The following is a 25,817-nucleotide window of genomic DNA, read 5'->3' on the forward strand; positions in this document are numbered from 1 at the left end:
GCCCTATACCTAGTTTTTTGACATTTGTTGGTAGAAAGTAGTGGTTTATTGTTAAAATTAACAATATTATTGTGTACGAACAATAGATTAAATGACAGACTAACAAAGCCTGGATGGGGATAAACCAGAACATTATTAGAACAGGCTAACCCATACATGGAGTGAGAAAACAATGAATTCAAAATATCTTATAGCTATCAACACGATCCGAATCGAATAGTAACAAAGTCAAATCCGAAACATCTGAAAACTGTTGATGAAACCACAGAAATAGTTGAGGAAAAAGACTCTTTCGAGTGTAAGCTGTGCTGTTTATTTACTTTTATCAGTGCGGAGCTTTCGGCGCACGAGTAAAATTCCTAAATGTCCGCTTTTAGTTATTTATGCAACTGTTGTGTAATAAGGGGTATTAAAACACGAATGTGGATTTATCACACGAGGCGATGCCGAGTGTGATAATAGTATGACATGAGTGTTTTAATACCTAATTATCAACAGTTGCATACAAGACTTTATCTACACCCAGAATATGAATCCTCTAAAAGATTCTGGAAAAGTTAGCTTACTAGTTACTGCTAACATTTTTTGTATTTTTGCTATACCATGCTATCGAACAAACTTAGGCTCATTTTCACCAGTACCACGACTGCTTAGGCAGTACAATGAGATAAAGAAATAATGAACATAGACATATTTTCCAATAGTCTACAAGAATTTAAACGTAATCTTCGGAAACTTTACAATAAATAAAAAACACGCGGTATTTATAGAAATAAATAAATAAATATCTTTTTTCCTTTTATATGTAATAATTAATTAAACTTATGTAACTTAAAGTCTATAATCAACTTTAAATTGTTATAAAATTTTATTTTAAATTATATTGGTAATTAGTTAATAGTTAGTAATAATAAGTATGTAATAATGTGGCTGTTTGTTGAAACTCATTGCGCATGAAGGGATCGAAAAAAAAAACATAGGAGTGTTGTTATGAAATTCAGTACAACATTACAACACTCGTTTGGATGATGTAATGGTTATTAGAACATTGGGTGTTTTAATGTTGGCAATAAGCTAACTCTTTCAGAATCTTTAATAGAGGATTTAAAGCATGGGTGTAGATAAATTAATTTAAACAGGAATATTGTATTGATATTGGCTATGTCCCGTTCAGAGACGACATGCGGTGCGTCGCGGACGGCGTCCTGCGCGGCCGTACGCGGCGTGCTATGTGCCCGCGCCGGCGGCCCGCGGTGGCGAGACGCGGCCGCCGGCCTACGGGCGTTTTGTGACGCACTCGCCGGCATGGCGGCCCCCGCCCTGCGCCGCGACGTCGCGCCCCCTCTCGCAGCGCACAAGGTGAGTCCCTGCTCACTACTTGAACCAGTGGGAGGCTCTTTTACACAGGATACCGGCTAGACTATGGATACCACAACGGCGCCTATTTCTGTCGTGAACCAGCAATGTGTTAACATTACTGTATTTCGGTGAAATTACTGGGCAAATGAGACTTTACATCATATGTCTCAATGTGACGACGCAAATGTAGTGCCGCTCAGAATTTTTGGGTTTTTCAAAAATCTTCAGGGGCACTGCATTGTAATGGGCATGTCGTATCTGAACGTCCTGCTCGTCTCGTCCTTTATTATCATAAAAAAAGACAAAACAACGCCTGGGCCACTCTGTATAAAAGGTCGCGGTATAAAATATTATTATTAAAATTTACGCGAAACACGTACTCGTACATCTGTAGTCAAAGAAAATATAAACGTAGGTACTAAGTAAAATTCAACTTCTATTTCAAGTGTTTCAAATCTTGGCTAGTACAGACTTTTTTATGGGTATGAGATGAACAAACGAACGTACGATTCACCTGAGGTTAAGTGATCACCGACGTTCTCCTTTTCCTGCAACGTCAGAGTAATCACAGGAGGTTTACCTATCTTTTAGAAAGTTATAACTACGTCGCCTTTTTGGAAGGTTTCATTACTGTCCTGTCATAATATCGCCTGTGAAACGCCTTCAAATAAGCTCTATAAAATGGAATGATGTTCTACAGACAGACTAAGTCAAATATTATTATATCGAGTAACGGGCGCCTGCGACTTTTCCCGCGTATTTTGCTCACTATCGTTTTAATTAAGTTAAATCTTTTCCCCCTTAGACATAATGGTCCGCTAAATTTAAACAGCCCCTAAGGAGTGGTTTTTCTCATTCTGTCTAAGGTCAATAGAAGAAGACAGAGTGAGAATTAGGAATGCTTTAAGTTAGCAGACTATTATGAATAAGGGGGTTTGTCATCGAATGGAATAAGACAAATACTGAATTTTACACGCATCATGCCACAGTACTTCAGGAAAACTCACATAAAAACGTACATATTGTATATTTAGGTGCACAGTCCGTTCCCATTTATTTTTGAATATTTTTTATGGAATCTGATTTATCTTTTGAAAAAAATAATCCTTTATATTCATTATACAATTAACTATCAATTCACAACGAAATATATTATTACAATATAATATATTAATGAATTTTTTCGATGCGTACGTGCGCTGACATCCAAATTCGATACCCTGACGTTTTTTTTTTGTATGGAAAAGGAGGACATACGAGCGTACGGGTCACCTGGTGTTAAGTGATCACCGCCGCCCACATTCTCTTGCAACACCAGAGGAATCACAGTACTTAGTTGATTGGTTAATTAAATTAATTAATTACGTTAGTTGGTCAACAAGGCCATTTGTATTTTTTGAAGTTTTCTCTGCAATGAATCATTTACTCGATTAAAAAACGAATATACCCGCTAATTTGGAACCGTTAATAAGTAACAACTAATAAAAAATACTCGAACTCGTTTAGCAACGTATCATGATTGGCGAATTCGTGTTACAACGTCTCGAAACAAAAAACCTACCAATTAAAGTCGTCCCAAAATAGTTTCATAATTCGCGACACGGTCGGTGTACTAAAGTACCACGTGTATAATTTTCAATTTGGTTTATCGTTAAGAATTTTGATGATATTCATATAAATCTTTGTTTCGACGTGAAGTGACTGTCTCCATTGTTTGAGATTTTATTAACATTGATAATAAAATGATTTGCGTGAACATATTTTCCGTACCATATCTACGAGTAAATGAACTAGGCATTGCAGGCAATGGTATTGACAGTGACATTAAAGGCCGGACCGCACTACGCTCGACGGTACCTATCGCATTACAACTGCAGTAATAGAGCAAGAGCCCGTGGACCCCAGACCTACGTTATTTTATAAAAGCTGAAAGTTTGTCAGTGCATGCTCCCAACACACGTAAGAACGATGCAATGGACCATTATGAAGTTTGGGTTGCAGTGGCTTTGGCAGGTAAACGGTACTAAAGGTGTGTAAAATATCGGCGGCAAAAAAGCGGCAGCTCGCGTCATTACTATGTAGTATGTACCAGTTTGCGTACGAGCAAAATAACAAGATGAGTTATTGTGACGAGGATTTGGTCATTATTTCTTTATTGTGTGCAGAAGAGAAAAGAGTTATGGACATGAAAAAAAATAAGAAGAAATGGATTGCTGAATACCAAGGTCACGTTATCAATAAGGCTAATATCCCTTATTGTATCCTTTGTATTAAATTAAAAAAAATTAAATTTAAATTTCGAAGACAAAATTCTATAAACTTAACAACAACGCATACTGCATACTGAAGCGACGCGCCGCTTGCTGTGTCGCGCTGCGCGTCAAAATATTCTCTCGGAGGCAACTATTCGGCGACGCACAGTGCAGCACCGTGGTAATGCGTTCCGGCCTTTAGGAGTAATTTAGATAATTCTTCGCTACGAAATAAAAACAGAATTAAGATTATAACATTTCATTTGCACTTGGCGAACTGCAAATATTGCTGTGCGAGTGTAATGTACGCAATTACAATGATTACATTTTTGTCTTTGTTTTGTATGTGTTGTTCGTTGATTGCGTGACTGTATCAGTATTAAAGTTGTTCAGTTGAGAGCTGTGGTCTGTCATTATAAGACAATAATATAATATTAACTGAGTCTCTGGTCATTATCACAGAAACTAGTTCTAGTTGTAACCCTCTTCCCACACGCTTACAGGATGTTCAACTCGTATTGAATCAAGTGGAAATCTTAGTGGTAATATAGCGTATGTATTATAAGTCTACGTAAGACTTTTTTTTTGCAGAAATTCTTTTTTTATGAAATTATGGGACGAGCCGAGCAGGGCGTTCAGCTGTTTGTAATTAATACGCTCTACCCATAACAATGCAGTGCCACTCAGGATTCTTGAAAAACCCAAAAATTCTGAGCGGCACTACAATAGTAATTTCATTAGCCACGGCGCCCTTCAGACCGTAACACAATAATGTTTACACATTACTGTTTCACGGCAGAAATAGGCACCGTTGTACCCATAATCTAGCTGGCTTCCTGTGCAAAGATGCCTCCTACTGGTAAGAAGTCCGTCTGTAAAAAATATAACCTGTTCTTGACCGTAATTAATATATTATTATAATGATCAGTTAAGCCGATATATTTTATTAGCACATTCGCATTGTGAGATTTTATTCCAATACTCGGCTAAAGAACACCAAGCGTGCTCTCCCGTTAGTAAGTTTTATGAATATTTAATATACGTTCACAAAAATCGTCACCTTTTTGCTCTTAATGGTGATTTTCATTATTATAACACCAGAAATAAGGGATTGCTTGTAACTAATTCTAGTATGCTTCATAAGATACATAATAGTTTTAAGGGTAAATGAATACACTTCTATAATAAAGTCCCAGCCACTGTTCAGGCATTATCTATAAATAAATTTAAATGTTTTATTAAAAAATATCTCTGTCGTAAATCCTACTACTCCACAGTTGAATATCTAAGTGATCCAACAGCCTGGGACTAGATTATGATCAAGTATTTTGTAACAATAGCAGTGACAGTACAATATTGTATATTATCTTCTCTATCAGACCGCCATTTGTTTCCGAAGCAGTAGTAGTATATATTATATTAGAAATTACATCAAAAAGAATTCTAAAGGAATCAATTTTGAGAAAATAAATGCCTTTTAATATCCCAAGTAATTCCGGAAGACGAATATCTAAGCTTATTACCGGTTCTAGTGTACGATGAACGGTCCCTACGAACCGCACCGCCCGCGCCCTCTGCCTCACCCCGTGCCGTCCTGGCGATCAGCAGTCATAGACCGATTAGACACAGTCTAATTTTATTAGCAGTTCATAGGTTTTCATTTCACTTACGTATCAGCAGTTTATTTATATTAAACAAATTAAATAGGTACCTATTCTACTATATTACATTATAATTATTTAATTACGATATTTTATTAATTTCATGCCAATATTTCGATCAAATTGCATGAATCGTAGTCGCGGCAAAACTGCGGTGGCGGCGCGAAACTGTTGACACATTGACACTAATAATACATCAATCTGTCCACGTCTAATTCGTTTTGGACTTTGATTCCCTAATTCACGACACACGCTATATTACATAAGAGATCCTGTCGACACGGCTGTTATCAATATTTATACATCTCGGCCTCGCTTTTGAGTTGGTTGAGGTACATACATAATGCGCCGTTTATATTAGTGTGGGTTTTTTAATTCATACTCGTAATTACTCTCGATTCTTATCAAGTACTTTGTGCCAAATATTTCGTGCATTGATTTGCTGCCTTAAAATCCTTTAGCGGCCGGCGTGTATAGCCAGACGAAAGGGAAATAAATTAATATTATTAATACTAGGTGGCCGAGAAGTCGAAATTCGACTATTATTCATGTATTTTTTTTTTTGAATTTAATTAGGGTTTATTTGTCAAAAAATATACCTCTATAATGTATGTGTTCAAGCTTATTTTAATTAATTTAATGTATTTTTAAGGCATTTTATTTAAGAAAAATAGCTTTATACGCTTCTTGTGTTAAATTACACGGCCATCCGTTCGCGCATTTTTGAAAAAATGGGCACAAAGTTTTCGATTTACGTATTATTAAATAGATTAATAGTACTCATTCACACTGATTATGTCTGAACTGTGGCCGCGACCACGACTACCATTCATCAGTATTCACTATTCAGTGTTGTGGTGTGTTACCGGCAGCACCGCTCCATTGGCCTGTGTGTCGCTGTCAAACGTATTCTTCAATATTATTACATTTTACTAGTAGGTACTAACAATATAATTGTCATTGAATAATATCCACAGATCGATCTAATTCGGGATAATTGTGTTTGTTTGTTTGTGAACAACTGTGCATGTGTGTTTGTGATTGGATGTAAATGTACCTACCATAATTATCTGGTGAGTTACAAAAGTTTGTTTATATTATTTGATACTTATAGATAATTAATTATTTTTTATTTAAATAACAAAATATACACTCTATTATAGATATTAATTACGACCACTAACTTTAAAGCGTGGTGTATAATATTAACTTAGCGCTTTTTAGTAAAATAAATGAAGTAGGTATGTCTTTAATTTTTTTTTTTCAATTAATTAGTTGCCTAATACGGCAATTGAGTAATGATATTCAGCTCTATGCTTATAAACATATGTATATATACTAGTACGATACTTATATATTAGCGAAGGACTAATTATGTACTGAAAACAATTACCTATGAAGCTGCAAAATGCTGTATATTGGATCTTCGGATATCAAAGATGCATCTACTGTACTCAATAACATTTGTATTTATAAGTATAAGTTTACTTTTTTTTTAACTTACTCGTGTAAGCCTTTCAGTTTTTCACGTTTGAGTATTTTCGTTGCGTCACTTTGCATATACTTACATATTGTAATTGAAATTATTTGTAAAGTGCATTAAAAATAAGTACTTGTAAACGTAATCTGTTTTGAAATGAGCAACCTTAGAGTTTCTTGGTGATTCTTCTCTGAGGTAACCTGCCCTCCGAATGAGCTGTGTGACATATGTAATATATTTCAAGTGTAATATGATTTAGCTATGAAATAAATATATTTTTGATTTGATTTGATTTGATTTGGTCACTTTTAATTTATTCAAGTCAAATGTATTACAGATGACACTTATTTTCTCTAGTGCACACACTTATAATAATATTTAGTTTTATACCTATGCTAATAATACGATTCATAGATTATTATTTACAAAATATTGTTCTCATGTAAGTCACAGTTTATATTTTTTTAATGAGATCTTTAAACCTAGTAGCGGAAATAAGTAGTTAAGTATCGCGAGAGATACTATTCAGGTACAAAATCCACTATCATCAAAATACGAAATACCACCTTCATCATGTTGACGAGTGTCGTTCTACAGCCACGTGTTTTGAAAGGAATGTCTTGGCTCGTAGTACAGACATAGATCCAAGCAGATAACGCAAATAATAAAATGATTTGAGTTTACTTTAGTGTTAATTCCGCCAATATTTGTCTTTAAACAATTCGACACGTGTTTCGCCTCTACACGAGGCATCCTCAGGACGTGTTGTCTCGCCAGAATCTGGCACGAGACTCAAACACGTGTCGAATTGTATAAAAGACAAATATTGGCGGAAATAACACTAAAGAAAACTCAAATCATTTTAATAATTATGGATTTCCGCAAAGTAACGCCTATTTCATAACTTTTTTTTGATAACGCACTACCCTCCTTCTGTATGAAAACCAAGTGTGCCTTTTTTTGTACCTGCTGTGACGTCGTTAAAAATGCAAGTGCATCGAGCCTAACGTTTAGCCACTCACCTCATCATTAGTTGACGTTTTCAGTACATCAATAGTCGGTATTGCTTATCACTAAATCGGCAATGTATTATAAATCATAATAAAAAATAAAATAAAAGCGTCAAAGGAAGAGAATTGCTCCTCATTTTGTCGTCTTTTTGACACGCGAAGTACATACACTCGCGGCATCTATTTGGATCCATGTCTGTGTCTCGTACAGTTTTCCCGAATCGATACGACTTAGGGGCCTTCAAGATAAGAGCATAGTTCCAACTTAGAGGCCGACAAGGTATCTCTTAACCCCTGGTAATAATCACCTGCTAATATCCACGGGGTTGCGTCAACACGTTCAATCACTTAAGCTACTTGCCCGTTTGCCGCTGCCCGGTGTTTTATAAAAAAAATATGTGTGTACTTATGTATACACGCAATAAGTTATACTTATTTGGCCTAACGAAGCAAAAATCATTAAAATGATTTATTCCTCGTGCTATTCTACTTGTAACAAGAACAAGTTTGTAAAAATCTTGCAAAGATGGCCTTGACAATTAATTATTACATAATGAATACGGATGTATGGGCTTGAACCCTTTGCCTGTCCTAATAATGGACGAAGAAACCCAAAAAAAAAATAACGAATAACGCAAACTTCTGAAAATTTTAGGAACCAACATCAACCTGTTACAGAAAGTTAATATATTATTATATAAAAATTAAGAATAAATAGTTTTATTAAGGAGTTCCGACACCTAATTTCCGGCTTCATCACCACATTATTTTCCATGGTGGGTAATATTCTCGCTTCCTGTACAATTGTTGCTGATCGAACTTGTCGGCATCCTTGAAATGCTTTATTTCAATTAGTAGAAAGGTTCTGCACTTTATTTGAAGTGTTCTACACCAATACCACTTTACCAAATTGTACTTTCTGGATATATAAATTGTTGATTTATTGTTGAAAACATTTTTAAAATATTACTTTCAAATTACTAATAAAATTTTATTTATTTAAAATTTAAAGAATTCCTTCAATTACTCATAGATTACATCATCAGATGTATTTTTTTTACAATGGAGACAATCTGGGTTTATAACTCTTTCAAATGAAAAAAATTCAAATCGGTCCTATAACGGCGGAGATAAGGGGTAATAAGAACAATTAAAAAAACATTCTGTTTAATTGCTAAACTCTTTTTTTTTAAGTCGATATAGAATAATGCTGTCATGTATATTATTAAAAACTACTGGTTATGTAAATCTTGACGGAATTAACACTCAAGAAAACTCAAAGAATTTGGATGTTATTTTTTTGTTTATTCGAGAAGTTCAAGATGTTATTACATAGATTCCGATTGAACAACGAAACACAGTTCTTATATAATCCTACTTTACTTGCTTGGACTAACTAGCGATCATTAATTAGTTTTTATACTTATAAAATTACAGGATTCCTTTCCTAGTTCGTCACAATCTCTGACCGGTTTTAGTTAATGGTCGGCCTACATTAAAATAAAACTGCACGAAAAACGGCTCCGTTATTTGCCTCAACATGTTTTTTATGGAGGCAGCCATATTCTAGCGATCTGGTCTCTTGATGGCTAGTAACAACCGCCACCCACACACTACTAGTAATAAATAGTCAATGAATATTCTAATTTATTTCATTTGTTTATGGGAGAGTTTAGAAATAAAAAAAATCTGTGTGTACTTATGTATGATGCACGCAAGAAGTTAAGGCGCGGACTGACTAGGATTGTAAACGCTACAACCAACCCTACATTATTTGTGTTGATCATGTGGCTAAGCTAAGCAAATGGGCATTTATTTTACTGGTTTTCTTTTGTTTATTCAAAATTTACATAATAAATTGAAAAATTGTTCGGTTTAAGTTTTAGAAAAGTACTAATTCTATTCAATTCTTTAAAAAAAGAATATTACTATCGCTTAAAATTCGGAGATTTTTGACTCCAAAGTTTATTTTTGGGAAGCAACTTCCAAATTTTTTATTGGATATTTCAAATTATATATAAATATTCTATTCGGTTAAAAATTATCATTAAATCCTTCTTTGTGCACTGTATTTTTTACGTCGGAATATTTTTATTGCGTTATGTTGTAATCGACTCCCTAAGAAACCAATTTTTGTTGATGTTGAGGTATGACCGCGCCTGACTTCTTTGGCCTAATAAAGCAAAAATCCTTAAAATTATTTATTCCTCGTGCTACATTTGTAGAAAGAATAATAATGTAAAAATCTTGCAACGATGGCTTCACAATTAATTATTAAATAACGAATATGGCTGTACGAGCTTGAACCCTTTGCCTAGCCTAATATACATATGAACAAAATGAATTAAAAAAACACGCTAAAAATCCTAAAAACACATGGACACTAATAAGAAAATTCACAAACACAACTAACAAAAAAGAATTACAACAGGATCTCCTGAGGATTGACACTAAGCCTGAAAACGCAGTTGAGAAAGTTAATAACTATTTTGCTGGTATTGGCAAGGACCTAGCAGACAAAATTCCTCACGTTCAATGTCCCGTAGATTTAAATTGTTCTAATAAAAAACCAATGACGCCATCAAACTCTATGGTGATGTTGAAAACAACAGAAAAAGAAATAGAAAACTTAATAACGAACCTTAAAAATGACTCAGCTGTTGGATGGGACAATATATCACCAAAAATAATAAAATTGAGCAGACACATCCTTGTTCCACTTTTAACACACATCTTTAATTTATGTATTGAAACGAGTACTTTTCCACAGGTTTTCAAACTCTCCATAATTCTACCCATATATAAATCAGGAGAAAAATCATGTGCCAATAGCTATCGCCCTATTTCAATTTTACCGACTATTTCCAAATTATTTGAAAAAATTATGAGTAAAAGACTTATGTCCTTTCTAGATAAAGAAAATATCTTATCTAAGCATCAGTATGGCTTTAGGGCAGAAAGATCAACAGGGGATGCAGTATCGGATCTATCAGAATTTGTGGCAGCCCGTCTAGATGCTAAAGAAAAATGCGTGGGCGTTTTTCTTGACCTTGCGAAAGCCTTTGACACCGTTTCTATACCACTTCTTTTAGACAAAATGGAGGCAATTGGAATAAGAGGAAAGGTGCATTCACTTTTTAAGGATTACCTTACAAACAGAAAGCAAAGTGTAAAAATAGGTGATTATGTAAGCTCTTTTCATCCAGTAACTCACGGTGTACCTCAGGGCAGTGTGCTCGGTCCTGCTTTGTTTCTGATTTATGTGAACAACCTTTGTCATCTTAATCCAATTAACTGCAAAACATTTATGTATGCCGATGATATGGCCTTAATTTTTCATGCCGATTCTTGGGCAGATGTCAAAACCAAGGTTGAAATAGGACTTCGAAAAACTTTTCAATGGCTTCAAGAGAATTTGTTAACTCTAAACATTCTTAAAACAAAATATATCACCTTTGGCATTACTACAAGACAAATTCCCTCAGACGAAAATTTTTCCGTACAAGTTCATAATTGTAAGAAAGTCTTGACTCAAAATAAAGGATGCTCTTGTGTTTACCTTAATAAAACGAAAATAATTAAATACCTAGGAGTTCTAATAGATGAGACCCTATCATGGAAACCGCAAATTGATCTACTGTCAGAAAGGACTAGAAAACTTATTTTCGTATTTAAAACCTTACGTCAGATTGCTGATTTCACTCTTTTGAGAAATGTTTACTTTGCATTAGCACAATCCTTATTAACTTATTGTATTAAATCGTGGGGTGGCGCTCAAAAATCATGTCTTTTGAAGTTTGAACGGGCCCAACGTGCTCTATTAAAGGTTATTATTTGCAAAACCTTTCGGTATCCTACTTGTGAACTATACACTAAATGCGATGTCTTGTCTGTAAGACAATTGTTTATTACGGACACTATAATGGCACAGCACTCAAAACTTATATTTGTTCCAGAAGCAGTAACAAAACGACGTAAAGATAAAGTCTGTCCTACAAACACTTTTAAAACTTTTTTTATACGTAAATTTCAATGCTATCTTGGTCCCATGCTCTATAATAAATTAAACAAAATTATTAATATCTACTCTGAAAACAAATTTAACTGTAAAAAAAAGCTAACTGTTTGGTTAAAAAATAAAAAGTATGATGAAATTGAAAATTTGTTTATAGCTATACGTTAAATTATTAATTATCCAGCCTTACTTACCTTACCGATATACGCACAACATACAGAAAAAAAAAAAACTTTAAATTTCATTGTTTATTTTATACCATTATCTTATAAAATTATAGTGTGCATAATAATAGCTTATATTTCACATCTACAATAAATTAAAATTTCTATTTATTTATATGTATACATGTACCTTAATATATTTATCTTTAAAATTTATTATCTTTAATACTTTATTATACATTATTACTTTAAAAGTTCAAAATAAACCCAATCAATAATACCTTACTATATTATTATATGAAAATAGCCCAAGTCAACAGTCTTTGTAGTCAACCCAAATGTTTTTAAGTATATCCTCAATTTTATTACTGACCGCTCAAGTACTAACCAGTAATATGTATGATAGACAAATGTTATTTATTTTCTCGTAGAACTGTTAAATTTTTTTTTTTCCATAAGTTAAATTCTTATATACGCTTTTATGTATTGAAGTTATCTGTAAAAAACAATGTATCTGGAAGTAACTAGTATTAAAATACAGGCCCGGCCTAGTTTAATGCTAGTGACAACTAAAATAATATAAAATATTTTAATTAACTATTAGAAACACTACTTCTCCTACGGGATTAGTGGTGCGATTATTTTCAAAAGCATTGTGAATATTTGAAAATTATTTTGATGTATTTGGTGTAGTTTGTCCAGAAAAATATCGTGTATGTTCCATTACTTGTATTGTTATTATAGTATAATAAAAAATAATTAGTAGCCATTACTGCTAACAATCTTGATCTATGTTGATTACAATTGATCATTAATGATGACCGATTATTAACTAATGAATGTCAATGAGGCGCCGCCGATCGATATTATTTTATAGTCGCAAACTTGCCATCCACAATTCACGCCCTTACATCCAATGGTGTTTCATTGTCCAATCGGATTTTTTTTTTATGAAAACAAGGGACAAGACGAGCAAGGCGCTCAGCTGATGGTAATTGATACGCCCTGCCCATTACAATGCAGTGCCGCTCGGGATTCTTGAAAAACCCCAAGCGGCACTACAATTGCGCTCGTCACATTGAGACATAAGATGTTAAGTTTCATTTGCCCAGTAATTTCACTAGCTACGGCGCCCTTCAGACTGAAACACAGTAATGATTACACATTCGCTTCACGGCAGAAATAGGCGCCGTTGTGGTACCCATAATATAGCCGGTATCCTGTGCAAAGGAGCCTCCCACTGGTAAAAATTGGAATGTTTTTAATAACCTCTTGAACTATGAAGTATTCCTTCTTTAAGATGAAATGCGCCGTAAAATGTTTGATATCTTATTTATAGCCAAGATAGTTACCGATTATGTCAATTATACGGAGCTACTCGATAAAATATCTTTCACCGTACCTTCGAGGTATCCGCGTAAAGTATTCATAATACATTTACCAGACCTCTTATAAAATTCAAATTTAGGACTGAACTCTCCAATTGTCAGAGCTGGTGAACAATATAACATGCGTGTTAGAAAACACCTAAGATGCCTCTCATGGCTCACTTAAGGCGACACTAAATGCCAGCGACCTTGAGCGATATGAGTTCACGGCTGCCGGCCCGCCATCTATGTAACAAAGCCAATATTTTCAAAATTCTTGGGTGGAAAACAGTTTATATGCTTACAATCCTCGTTATTCACTACTAATCTGAATAAATGAACCTACACAAAAAAGTACATTCTATAAGAATAACTTTTCTGAGAGAAGTACCAAAATAATGCGTCATGCCATGCCAAAAAACTTGTTTAACTTCAAAGAAAAGTGGTAGTTCAAAAAGGCTCGGCAGTGTTAATTATAACCAACAGCAAGCATTAGCAACCTACAAATAAGACTTAAGGATATGTGTATCAGGATTAAGTAGTGTTCATAGCTCGAAATGCTATACTTTCACCACAAAATTTGTCTAAAAACACCATGTTTGCGTGTTTTCTGCTTTCTCTTCGCCTTAAGAATAAAATATTAACATACTTTTAAGTCATACTATAAACTATTATAAACCTAGTAACTTATATTAATTTTCACATTTACTTTCATTTGTACTGAGTTATAAAACACTTACTTTAAATTATTATTGGTCAATGCTGTGCTTTTGACGAGGCTTTTCTCTAATACAAATAAATAAACAACTCGAAAATATATAATGATAGTTTTTAGGATCGGCCAATTAATAAAACGATAATGTGTTGCTCTGAAAAAATAAAAGATTTATTATATTTTATAGTTTTTAACACACTTAATTTATAACATCACCATATTAAAACAAACCTGAAATAATAAAAGAAACGACATTAAAGTTTATTCTTTAAATATGCCAACCCCTTATTAATTAATATTGATAGTTTCAACTTTCAATTCCAATCTTTTCTATTTTACCTCTAACCTCCAAGTTTGCAAAATGTGATAAAACTTTAAAACACAGATTAGACACAAGTCACTGACATTGACAACACATTCATAAATGCTTTGACATTCTTTAGGCAGTGTGGTAAAATTCACATTAAAGGTAATTAAGAAAATAGGAATGTATTTTCTTTACAAATACAAAAAAAAAAAAACATTACATAGATATTACCGCGGTAGTCAAGTCCGTGCCTTTTTGCTAAAAAGTTGACTCATACGTTCCACTGACTAGGTAGCCTCGTGTTGTTATTTGAAAACAAAATAAAAAGAAAATTGCGACCTCTAAGTAGAAACGTGCGAGGGAGAAGAATTAGGTATATATAGACTTTAATATTATTGAAAATTTATTGAAGTAGGCGCTACTTTGCGGAAATCCATAATTATACAAATGATTTAAGTTTTCTTTAGTGTTAATTCCGCCAATATTTGTTTTTAAACAATTCGGCACGTGTTTCGCCTCTACACGAGGCATCCTTAGGACGTGTTGTCTCCCCAAAATCTGGCACGAGACTCAGTCTCAGTCTCGAATTGTTTAAAACAAATATTGGCGGAATTAACACCAAAGAAAACTTAAATCATTTCTTTAATATCATTGACTTCATCAATATTAAACCTTTAACAAATTCAAAGGACGATAATGAAAAAACGATACTGAGGATAGTTGATAATATTCTCGTTTTGCCAGGTCGAATTGTGACAGTAATCACGACCATCATGTTAACGAAGCATCCTTACACAAACAATGAGTTCAAGCTCTAAAAGTTGATGCATCTAATATACGATAATTTATATTTATTACCTACTTTTTATGAAATAATATATATTATTTAAACACAACTCATAAATTGGATGCAGCACCTTACAAACTAATTTGTTATGTTATATTACAGCCATTGTAAATACTCTATTTGAATGAAATGAGTGGCCGTTGAGTTTCTTATATTATGTTCTTCTCACGAGCCCAACTTTTTACGAACATATGGCAAAATCAGTAATTTAAAAGAAATTTATATAGTGACGATTCAAAAGCGCTTAGTTTAAGCCTAATTCAATAAAGTTTATTTGACTTTGACTTTGATGATAGTCGATAATAGACTTGGTTGCGTCGATTATCTTAATATATATAAATTACGTGACACGTTGTTTGTCCGCGATGGACTCCTAAACTAATGAGCGGATTTTAATGAGGATTCCTTCATGGAGTGCAGTTTGGTCCAACTTGAGAGATAGGATAGTTTTTATTTCGATTTGGGACCCATAATTATTTTTATTTTCAATATTTGTTTTGTATGGGCATATTTTCTATAAGAGAATTTAGTGACGCACGGTTTGACAGTTCCGCTGTGAAACAATTTCATTATAACAACATTATTTACGAAATAATTCTTGATGTTTTGAAATATTATTGGCAAATACCTAAAAAAAGGTTTATTGTTTTATTATCTACAGAACAACGTCTGTCGGGTCAGCTAGTATTATGTATAGATCTTTGTGCAGTCTGGAAGCTACTATACTGGGATTTATGTTCTAGAATAGCTGAATGTTTGTGTTACCTGTGGGAGTCTCCTGTGCACAGTATGCCGACTAGACTATGGGTACCACAACGTCGCCCTTTTCTGACGTGAAACAGTAATGTATAAACATTAATGTGTTTCGGTCTGAAGGGCGCCGCCGCCGTAGTTAGTGAAATTACTGGACAAATGAGACTTAGCATCTTAATATGTCTCAAGGTGACGAGCGCAATTGTAGTGCCGCTCAAAATTTTTGGGTTTTTCAAGAATCCTGAGCGGCATTGTAATGGATAGGGCGTATCAATTACCCTCAGGTGAACGTCCTGCTCGTCTCGTCCCTTATTTTCATGAAAAAAAATATAAAGCGTTAAAATGAAACTAGCGTAGTTTTCGAGATATATGAAATTTATTTCCCCATTTATCCACCCTTACACCCTAACCCTTTTCTTACAAACATTTTACCAAAGGCCCATCCTTGACATATAGACTACCCTAGCAGTGAACATCGGTTCAAAAAACAGGCAAAATAGATTTTTTTACGAGTTGATATTATCTGCATACTATTCTGAAACTTATGAAGTATTTCCCACGACATATACATGTTTAAGTTATTTTTATGATAACACAATATGCAGATATTGGTGATAATTTTTCTCTCAATAAATATTATCTCGTTTTCCAGTTTTAATTATCTTCTCGATGTCTTCCTTGTAATATTTTAAATGTGAATTATTTATTTCATTTTAATCTGCAATACGCTTTTACGATACACTATAATTATAAAATCTCTAATGCGTCCTTAGATTAAATTACAGAACAGGTCAGATTAGTTTCGTTAATAATATTTAAATTGTGACTTTATTACCAAAGCTTCCTTTGCATACAATTTTGGCTTCATGTGTGCAAGAGCGGTGCTTTTTATACGCTTTATATTAGCTTCACTTGTATGTTTGTATGTATGTTTGTAACTGACTCGTTTAGACGCGATTTTGACCCACTTAAAACGGCCAGATTTCATTCAAACTTTGTAGATTTATTGAGGACTGATGACAATACACTAATTTGATAAGATTATTCCATTATTCAATTTGCAAACTAAGATTTTTGTCAATTTATATAATCTTTACCTATGGTGGATAAGGCAGGAATGGATGTTAAAGTACTTAATAGATTTAAAAATACGCTTGTATAGAAAATTTAACTTTTTAAGATATTATTAAAATAATAATTTTTCTACACCCCACGCTTTTTTCTACAATAAAATATATTTTTAACACTATTTTCAATTTAAATTTATTAAAATTATTTTTTTATTTTTTAGTTGAATTTTATATAAAGCGTGTTTTTTAACTATTATTTATATTATGGAAAAGGACAAAAAACGAGAGTACGGGTCGTTTGACAGTATGATCGGTGCATCATTCAACAATTATTTTGTAGCGCAGGGCGACCTTCCGCAATACGTTCGAGGTGTGCTACAGTTGCCGGCTCTTGGACTTAGGGTTGAGAGTGTCCGTTTTATTACCTGCTTTGAGAGACTGATCACAAAGGAGGTAAATAAAGAGTACAGATTTCCAAAAAGGAGTATCATTTATTTTTAAATAAGTATTCTTTGTGCATGACATTGACATAATGACATTTAGCTCAACCCTTTACGAAGTAGCAGTAGATTCAATAAGAAATTTTTATTTTTGACATTCATAAATGTAATTTCCGTGACCTACATGAATAAAGTGTTAAATAACTAAATAATTAAAGTGATATTAATTTGGTTTTGATTTGAACATTCAGAAACTTCTTATTGTGTCTTGGGTAATTAGGGATACCAACATACTAACAGTAAATAGTCGACATTTTTGGTTATGATAATCGGTTAACATAATATTACATGACTGGCCTAGTGCCATAGTAAAAAAAGAGTATTTAAGCATACTCTATTAGTGTTAAAGATTATAGAGTTAGTTATACTCCATTTTAGAATACGGTTGACAACCCTACCGCTGGTGCTCAATGAAGCGACGCGGTTGCCGACACGCTCCGCGGACCACTCAATCTGTTACTTGATACAAAACTTACTGCTTAAAGACCATTTTGTTATTCCTTACCAACCTGTTTGATATTATTATGTCAACTGTTTGAGCATCGCCAACCTCGCGTGAAAAGATACATCAGTGTATCCTCCTTTCTTTTGAAAGAGATAGACGAAAAAGCGTACAGTTGATGTTAACTGATACTTACATCTCTTACAACATCAGAAGAATCACAAGAGCACAGTAAGCCACCATTGGCATTAGTTCTGTAGTATTATGACTATTAAAAAACAAAATGGTCACGCACTATTACTTATTGATGTGAAACATCTATAGCCGCACGTAAAACAGATTTCTGGCGTGGCGACCGCGACGCATGCCGTGGCGACGCGTCGCCTTGTCACAGTAATACCGTCCTCAGAGGCAACATCGAATATAACTATTACCGAAGTCACTGATTAAACGAATTAAGTAGTCACGATTTGAAATAAATTCGTAAATTTTTGTATTTAATGAAAATAAATGTTTATTCAATAAATAGTCATCGTTATCTGGAAAAAATCGTAATATTTTATTTTATCATTATGACATATTTAGTTGCTATCACAATATGTTCTTTTCTGCATATTACTTTAACAAAATAATTTTTATATTTTTAAGGTTACAGATATTGGACTATACCTCCACTGAAAGCCTTCTACACTGAGAGTATAATATATTCACACACACACACACATACATAATAATGCTTGTAATTTACAAGTTTAAAGTAATCTTTAATTGTTATTTTTGATGCTTCTATAGCTACTAGTACAGATGTATAATATTTTAATAATTGTGATTCTTATATCTAGGGATGAGGTCCTGGTGATCTGTAATACAGGGTCAACCTACATCTGACAGCTCCTCACAAAATACCAGCTGTTAAAAATGTAACACTACTGTACTGTTTTAGCTCTAAGATCTTTGTGACGAGAAAATAAATAGATATTTATTATTAAATCGATCAGATCGTCTATAGCTTCGAAGAACTAACTAGATTCTTAGATACATCCTACCTGTATAGCCGAGTGGTTAGCGATCCTACCTACTAAGCTAGAGGTCCCGGGTTTGAATCCCTGTAGGTGCAAGCATTTATATGATGAATATGGATGTTTGTTTCCGAGTCATGGATGTTTAAATGTATGTTTATATGAATTTATGTATGTTTAAGTAAGTATATTGTATTAAATATATCATTGTCTTGTAACCCATAACACAGGCTATATATGCTTAACTTGGGGCAAGATAATTTGTGTGAAAAGTGTGTCAATATTACTATTATTATCCTAAGTCTATGGACTTTAATAGAAAATAAGACGCTTTTAGGTTTTGCGATAGTGTCAACTGTGAAGCACCACTCAATTACCATACCTCGCTGCTCACAGATCAACAGTACGAAGTTCGTTCAATAAACATCACAAAAATACGAAACAGTTAATAACTTGAGTTATTAAGAACAATAATTCACGCAGATTATCCTATTTTGCATCGCATGCACGCTTTATTTCAGTCCCGCAAATCCCGCGGATCCCGCGCCCGTAATCCCGCATCTCGCGGGATTGGAAGCCCTAGTACGAAGTATGAAGCGTGCTGCGTGGCTGCGAACATTAAATTTTTCGGTCCACTAAACAATAAAAGTAGATCGTATAAGCGATTACTTGGTGTGTGACTCATGACATGTAAGACAGGTACTTAGGTACTCTGTGAATCGTAAACAGAGTACGGCTTCTGCCTATTATAAATGTAACCTTGACTCTAAATGTAATCTTGACTAACGTGGAGATTACCGTCGGAATAATTTTGCTTGGATACGTATACTCTTGTTATTCTGTTCATCTATATATATGTTTGTGTATATTTTTTATATGGAAAAGGAGGACAAACGTGCGTCCGGGTTACCTAGTGTTATGTGATCACCGTCGCCCACTTTCTCTTGCAACACCAGAGGAATCACAGCAGTGGCCATGCAATATATATATAATATAACCTTAGATGAACAAGAGATTTTCACCTATATATTGACTCATCACGATATCTCTGGAACCAGTTACCAGTGGGAGGCTCCTTTGCACAGGAAGCCGGCTAGATTATGGGCCTATTTCTGCCGTGAAGCAGTAATGTGTAAACATTACTGTGTTTCGGTCTGAAGGGCGCCGTAGCTAGTGAAATTACTGGGCAAATGAGACTTAACATCTTATGCCTCAAGGTGACGAGCGCAATTGTAGTGCCGCTCAGAATGTTTGGGTTTCTCAAGAATCCTGAGCGGCACTGCATTGTACTGGGTGGGACGTATCAATTACCATCAGCTGAGCGGCCTGCTCGTCTCGTCCCTAATTTTCATAGAAAAAATACCATATGGCGTTGACGTGAAATTTTTCAGGAATATTCCTTTCGCCGAGTATATGTCGGCTAAGAACGAACGAAATTCCACCCGCAAGTTTTATTATTATTATAAATAGAATAATACGTTATTCTAACTAACTAAATTCTAACTAACTGACCCGACATACGTGTCGGGTCAGTTAGTTAAAAATATTGGTCCACTTTTTGAGTTTTAGTCTTTTATAAACGATTATTTATTATTCTTTGTTTTGTAGCTAATCGTATCGACAGACGATCGCGAGATTCATTTATAGCTACTACGTAAACGAAGTTATACTTCTTTAGGCGCGTTATAAAAAAGTGATGACTGTAACACAAAAGTAACAGGGTGAAGTTGGTTATTAAAATTTTCTGACGTTTGCGACATTCATTATTTGTTTTTTTGGTTTCTTCGTCCATTATTAGGATAGGCAAAGGGTTCAAGCCCGTACAGCCGTATTCGTTATTTAATAATTGATTTTCAAAGCAATCGTTGCAAGATTTTTACAATATTGTTTTCTACAAACGTAGAATAGCACGAGATTAATAATTTTAATGATTTTTGGTTCGTTAGGCCAAAGAAGTATAACTTCTTGCCTGCATACACTTTTTTTATTACACGAAGAGAAAACTACACTTCACGGCTCCATAACTTTTAAAACACTATCAATCATTACTCGTGAAGCAGACCGCAATACCACTCACCTACTGCCAACACTTTCTAATGCCTTTATTAGGTAATTTCATTTCATACAATTCATAACTTTTACTTGTACTTGCCTATAATGTTTTTTTTAATGTTGCTAGTAGTCAGGTTGGTATTAACATTCATTTTAGGTTCATTCTGACGCCTCGTGCAAATTAGAGATTTTATTAAAAAAACAGTTAAGCGTGAATCGTGAATATACTTTCTAAATACTTTTCTTGATAAAATTTTTTATTTGAATGACACCATTTTGGAATTTAACATTTTAGTTTTTATACAAATTTTTAAATTGAAACTTTACACCATTTTTTGTCCATCTATCGCATGTCGCATAACAGCCGGCCGCGTAGTAGGGGTGAAGTTCAAAGTCAAAGTTGAAATTGAATCATTAATTTCAACTTTTATTTTCAAGTCAGTTTGGCTGAGTGGTCTAAGGTGCCAGATTTAAGCTCTGGTTTCCCGAGAGGTAACACCTAACAAAATTTTTTTTATGATATTTTTATTTTATGAAGAAGTACTTACATGAAACCATAATATATATACAATGTTTTTCTATCGATTACTATACTGATTTTAATTCGTTATTTTATGAAAAAAAGTTTCACTTGCATCGTGGTTTCATAAAACCACTAAATTATTTTCTTTTTTAGTATAATAACCTATTGCGGTTTATGAGAACAGCCCGCTGACATACTTACTGACAGTGGAGTCTTAGGCTGAGATTTATACATCGAATTTAGACTTGCTCGTACTATACTTACGTAAAAATAAGCCGAGCGTGATAAAAGGCATAAAATGCATTTATTTTCTCAAAATTGATTCCTTTAGAATTCTTTTTGATGTCATTTCTAATAACTACTAGATACTACTACCGCTTCGGAAACAAATGGCGCTCTGAGAGAGAAGAAGCGGCGCAAGAAACTCTCCCAGCATTTTTTTTTGCGCTCTTTTCAATAAAAATATACAATATTGTACAGTCATTTCTATCGCTATAAAATAATCACAATCTAGTCCCAGTCTGTCAGATCATTTAGATATTCAGCAGTGGAGTAATAGGATTTACGACACAGACATTTTTTTTATAAAACATTTAAATTTATTTATAGATAGTGCGTGAACAGTGGCTGGGACTTTATTATAGAATTGTATACATTTACCCTTAAAGCTATAATGTATCTTATGAAGCCTACTAGAATTAGTTACAAGCAATCCCTTATTTCTATAAAACGCGAACTTGACTTTAGCATTGGACTTATAATTCAAACTGTCAAATGACTATAAAAAAACGAAATCAAGGATTATAATTTATTTATGATTATATATGCTAAGCTAATAGTCAGCTAAGTTTTATGTAAGTAAAGTCTGAGCAAAGTCTATGTACGCTCCATAGATCGCATCCTTAGTAATGCGGATCTCGTTGTTTAATCTTAGGATACGGAACCCGTTAAAATCCATAACAATAAATGCTACACAGCATTTAAAACGTAGAGTTTTGAAAAGCGCTGATTGATGACCGGTATGTTTAATTTTATTTAATGTGCTGTATCAAAATACTTCAATTCAGTAAAAATTAAATTGGAGTGTTTTTTTTTTTTTTATGGAATAGGAGGACAAACGAGCGTACGGGTCACCTGGTGTTAAGTGATCACCGCCGCCCACATTCTCTTGCAACACCAGAGGAATCACAAGGGCGTTGCCGGCCTTTAAGGAAGGTGTACGCCCTTTTTTTGAAGGTACCCATGTCGTATTGTTTGTTTGTAATATTGAAATAACCGTTTTTTACTTCATGTAAATTATTATGTATACGGTACATATACCAAAATAATATTTTTTACAATTTTTGTCTGTCTGTCTGTTTGTTCCAGCTAATCTCTGAAATGGCTGGACCGAATTTGGCGGGTCTTTTATTGGCAGGTATTTTATGTAATAAGGAGTAACTTAGGCTACGTTTATTTTAGAAAAATTCTTTTATTTTAGAATAATAAAGTAATGTTGCAATGTCCAAGAAACGGTTTAACTCTAAAAATAATTTATATGGCAAAACAACGTTTGCCGGTTCAGCTAGTCTAAGAATAAAATTGACGATTTTGACATTAGAGAAGCCCACCAAAAACTAGAAAGAGTGCGCACATACATATATTTAGGTACAGGTTAAATGAGAACTGGAATAACGACCAAGAAAACAAGATCAGAATTGAAGTGGTTCGAAGCACCTTTAGTAAAATGAATATAGTACTTTGCATCCGCGGAATTAAGATTTCCTTGCGCACTTGTTTACTGCGCTGTTACATCTGGCCTATACTTCTATACGGATGTGAGGCGTGGACGATTAAAGAAGACCTCAGGAAACGTATAGATTATTGGATCCCAGGTGTTAGATAATTTATCTAGGTGTTAGATAATTTAAAAAAAAATATCTAACACCTGGGATCCAATAATCTCTAAATTAAAACCCATAACTACACATACCAAAAAAGAAGAGGACACTGTCAGTAAATTTTGCCAAAAACCATCTGTGTACAGCAAATACCATCTACGAGGAAATAAATGGCGCTTTAGTTATGAAGTTTACTTCATAATGACAACTGTGACAAATACTATCTTTGACTCACTTCATGCGCAGTCCCCCTGAAAACGAGATCTGGAAAGGTCTTGAAACGTCGGGTTAACTAAAATAAAAATGTAATTTTTACGCAAACATCCAATGTAAAACCGTTTCAATTACACGCGTTTTAATCCTTTAAAAGTGTTTTATTGAAATGTGGTAACACTCGCGTTAATAAAAGAAAATACTGTATAAAAGCTTTCAAAATTTGGGCATGTAGGAGTATGTTGGCCATTAGTTGGACTCACATGCTCACGAATATGGAAGTTCTGCCACGAAACTAAACAACGCGAACTCATGAAAACCATCAAGATGAGGAAAGTCGCATATTTGGGGCAAGTGCTTAGGCACGAGAGGTAAGAACAACTCATCGTGATGGGAAAAGTTGCCGGAAGAAGTGTCAGTCGCAGAAAAAAGTCTTGGCTGCGCAACACCCGAGAGTGGACAGGACGCGAGTGCGGCAGAACTATTTCACCTCGCGAAGAACAAAGTTGAATTTACAAAGCTGACTGCGAACCTTCGCTAGTCGGAGAGGCACGCGAAGAAGAAGATCAAAATACATGACTAACAGTTAACTTTAACAGTTTTAATGTATAGGATACTTGAACCATTGAGTACATTCTAAGTCATTCAAGCGACCTATATCATAGAGCAGCTATTCTGCAGTTACGGTTAATTATATGTACAGGTAGACAGGTTCTACTTGTAGACGGTTCAAAGTACCCACTAGCAACTTTGACGGACAAAATTACCTGAGCTGCATATTTGTAAAGAGTTTGAACCAACTTAACCTTGACTAAGGCTGAGATCCATAGAGCGTACTTAGACATTACTCAGACTTTACTTAAGTAAAACTTAGCTGACTGTAAGCTTAGCATAAAGGCCTGGATTCACTTTGATTAGTGATTAGTGCAGGTGATTAGTGATTAGGAGAAAACTAGTATGGACAGAGATTGATTAGTGCAGGTGATTAGTTGGCTGCGTACTAACGTGATCAGAAGCGTGTTCAATTTTTTGCGAGTGAAGTGCGAGTAGCCACGTCCCGCGCGCCCTCCCTTCCCCCTCACTCGCAGCGTGCCTGCCACTAAACACGAGAAAATTTACTGAATTAGGCGTTACTTTGCAGAAATCCATAATTATACAAATGATTTAAGTTTTCTTTAGTGTTAATTCCGCCAATATTTGTCTTTAAAACAATTCGACACGTGTTTCGTGTACTCGAGTAGAGTCTCTCTGGTAGAGTCTCGTGCCAGATTTTGGCGAGACAAAACGTCCTGCGGATGCCTCGTGTAGAGGCGAAACACGTGTAGAATTGTTTTAAAGACAAATATTGGCGGAATATCGTCTGAGCATAGGCTTATAATGAAACGGCCTTAAAAATAAACTATGTATTTACACCTTAGAATAAACCAAGAATATTATGTTAAATATTAACTTATATCGCTGACAACACTGTCAATACAATGATAATTCTGAAGTTTTCCGAATGTCGGGTAGCTCTTCAAATAAACGCGGGAAACGTTATACGTCCGAATAAACCAATCATAAGCAAAATGTCTATTTGTATAAAAAAATTCAAATTCAAAATGACATTAATATGTCACGGAAATGTGACATATTAATGTCAAAAAAAAATATTTTTTTGTATTGAATCTACCGCTACTTCGTAAAGGGTAAGGGTGAGCTAAAGAGATAAAGTAGCAAGAAACTCATTGCCACTCTTTTAAATCAAGATTTACATTTTAATTGTTTTTACAAATCAATTGAAATCAATTACAATATAATATGTAAAGTGATGCAACAAACATACTCAAACGTCAAATAGTCAATGCCTTACACGAGTAAGTCAAAAAAGTAAATGTAAAATGAATACAAAAGAAAAGTTATTGAGTACAGTAGCTGAATCATCCATTACACCGTAAATAAATAAAGGTATTCTGTAAGCATTTTATAAGGCACTGACCCGACAGACGTTGTTCTGTATATCTTATATATAAAATTCTCGTGTCACAATGTTCGTTCCCGTACTCCTCCGAAACGGCTTGACCGATTCTCATGAAATTTTGTGAGCATATTGAATAGGTCTGAGAATCGGCCAATATCTATTTTTCATACCCCTAAGTAATAAGGGTTGTTCACCCTTAATTTTATTTTTTTATTTTTGGATGAAATT

At 34.2% G+C, this 25,817-nt stretch overlaps 1 protein-coding gene across 1 annotated transcript in view; it reads left to right on the top strand.

Moving 5' to 3' along the window:
* Positions 1 to 25,817, top strand: part of LOC126968663 (uncharacterized) — a 109,593-nt gene that overhangs the window by 42,197 nt on the left and 41,579 nt on the right. The window contains exon 10 of the mRNA XM_050813694.1: positions 1,175 to 1,359. Within this exon, the coding sequence (XP_050669651.1) occupies positions 1,175 to 1,359 (185 nt within the window). The remainder of the gene's footprint in view (positions 1 to 1,174; positions 1,360 to 25,817) is intronic.

This window comes from Leptidea sinapis, chromosome 16, assembly GCF_905404315.1.
Source record: "Leptidea sinapis chromosome 16, ilLepSina1.1, whole genome shotgun sequence".
Lineage (NCBI taxonomy): Eukaryota > Metazoa > Arthropoda > Insecta > Lepidoptera > Pieridae > Leptidea > Leptidea sinapis.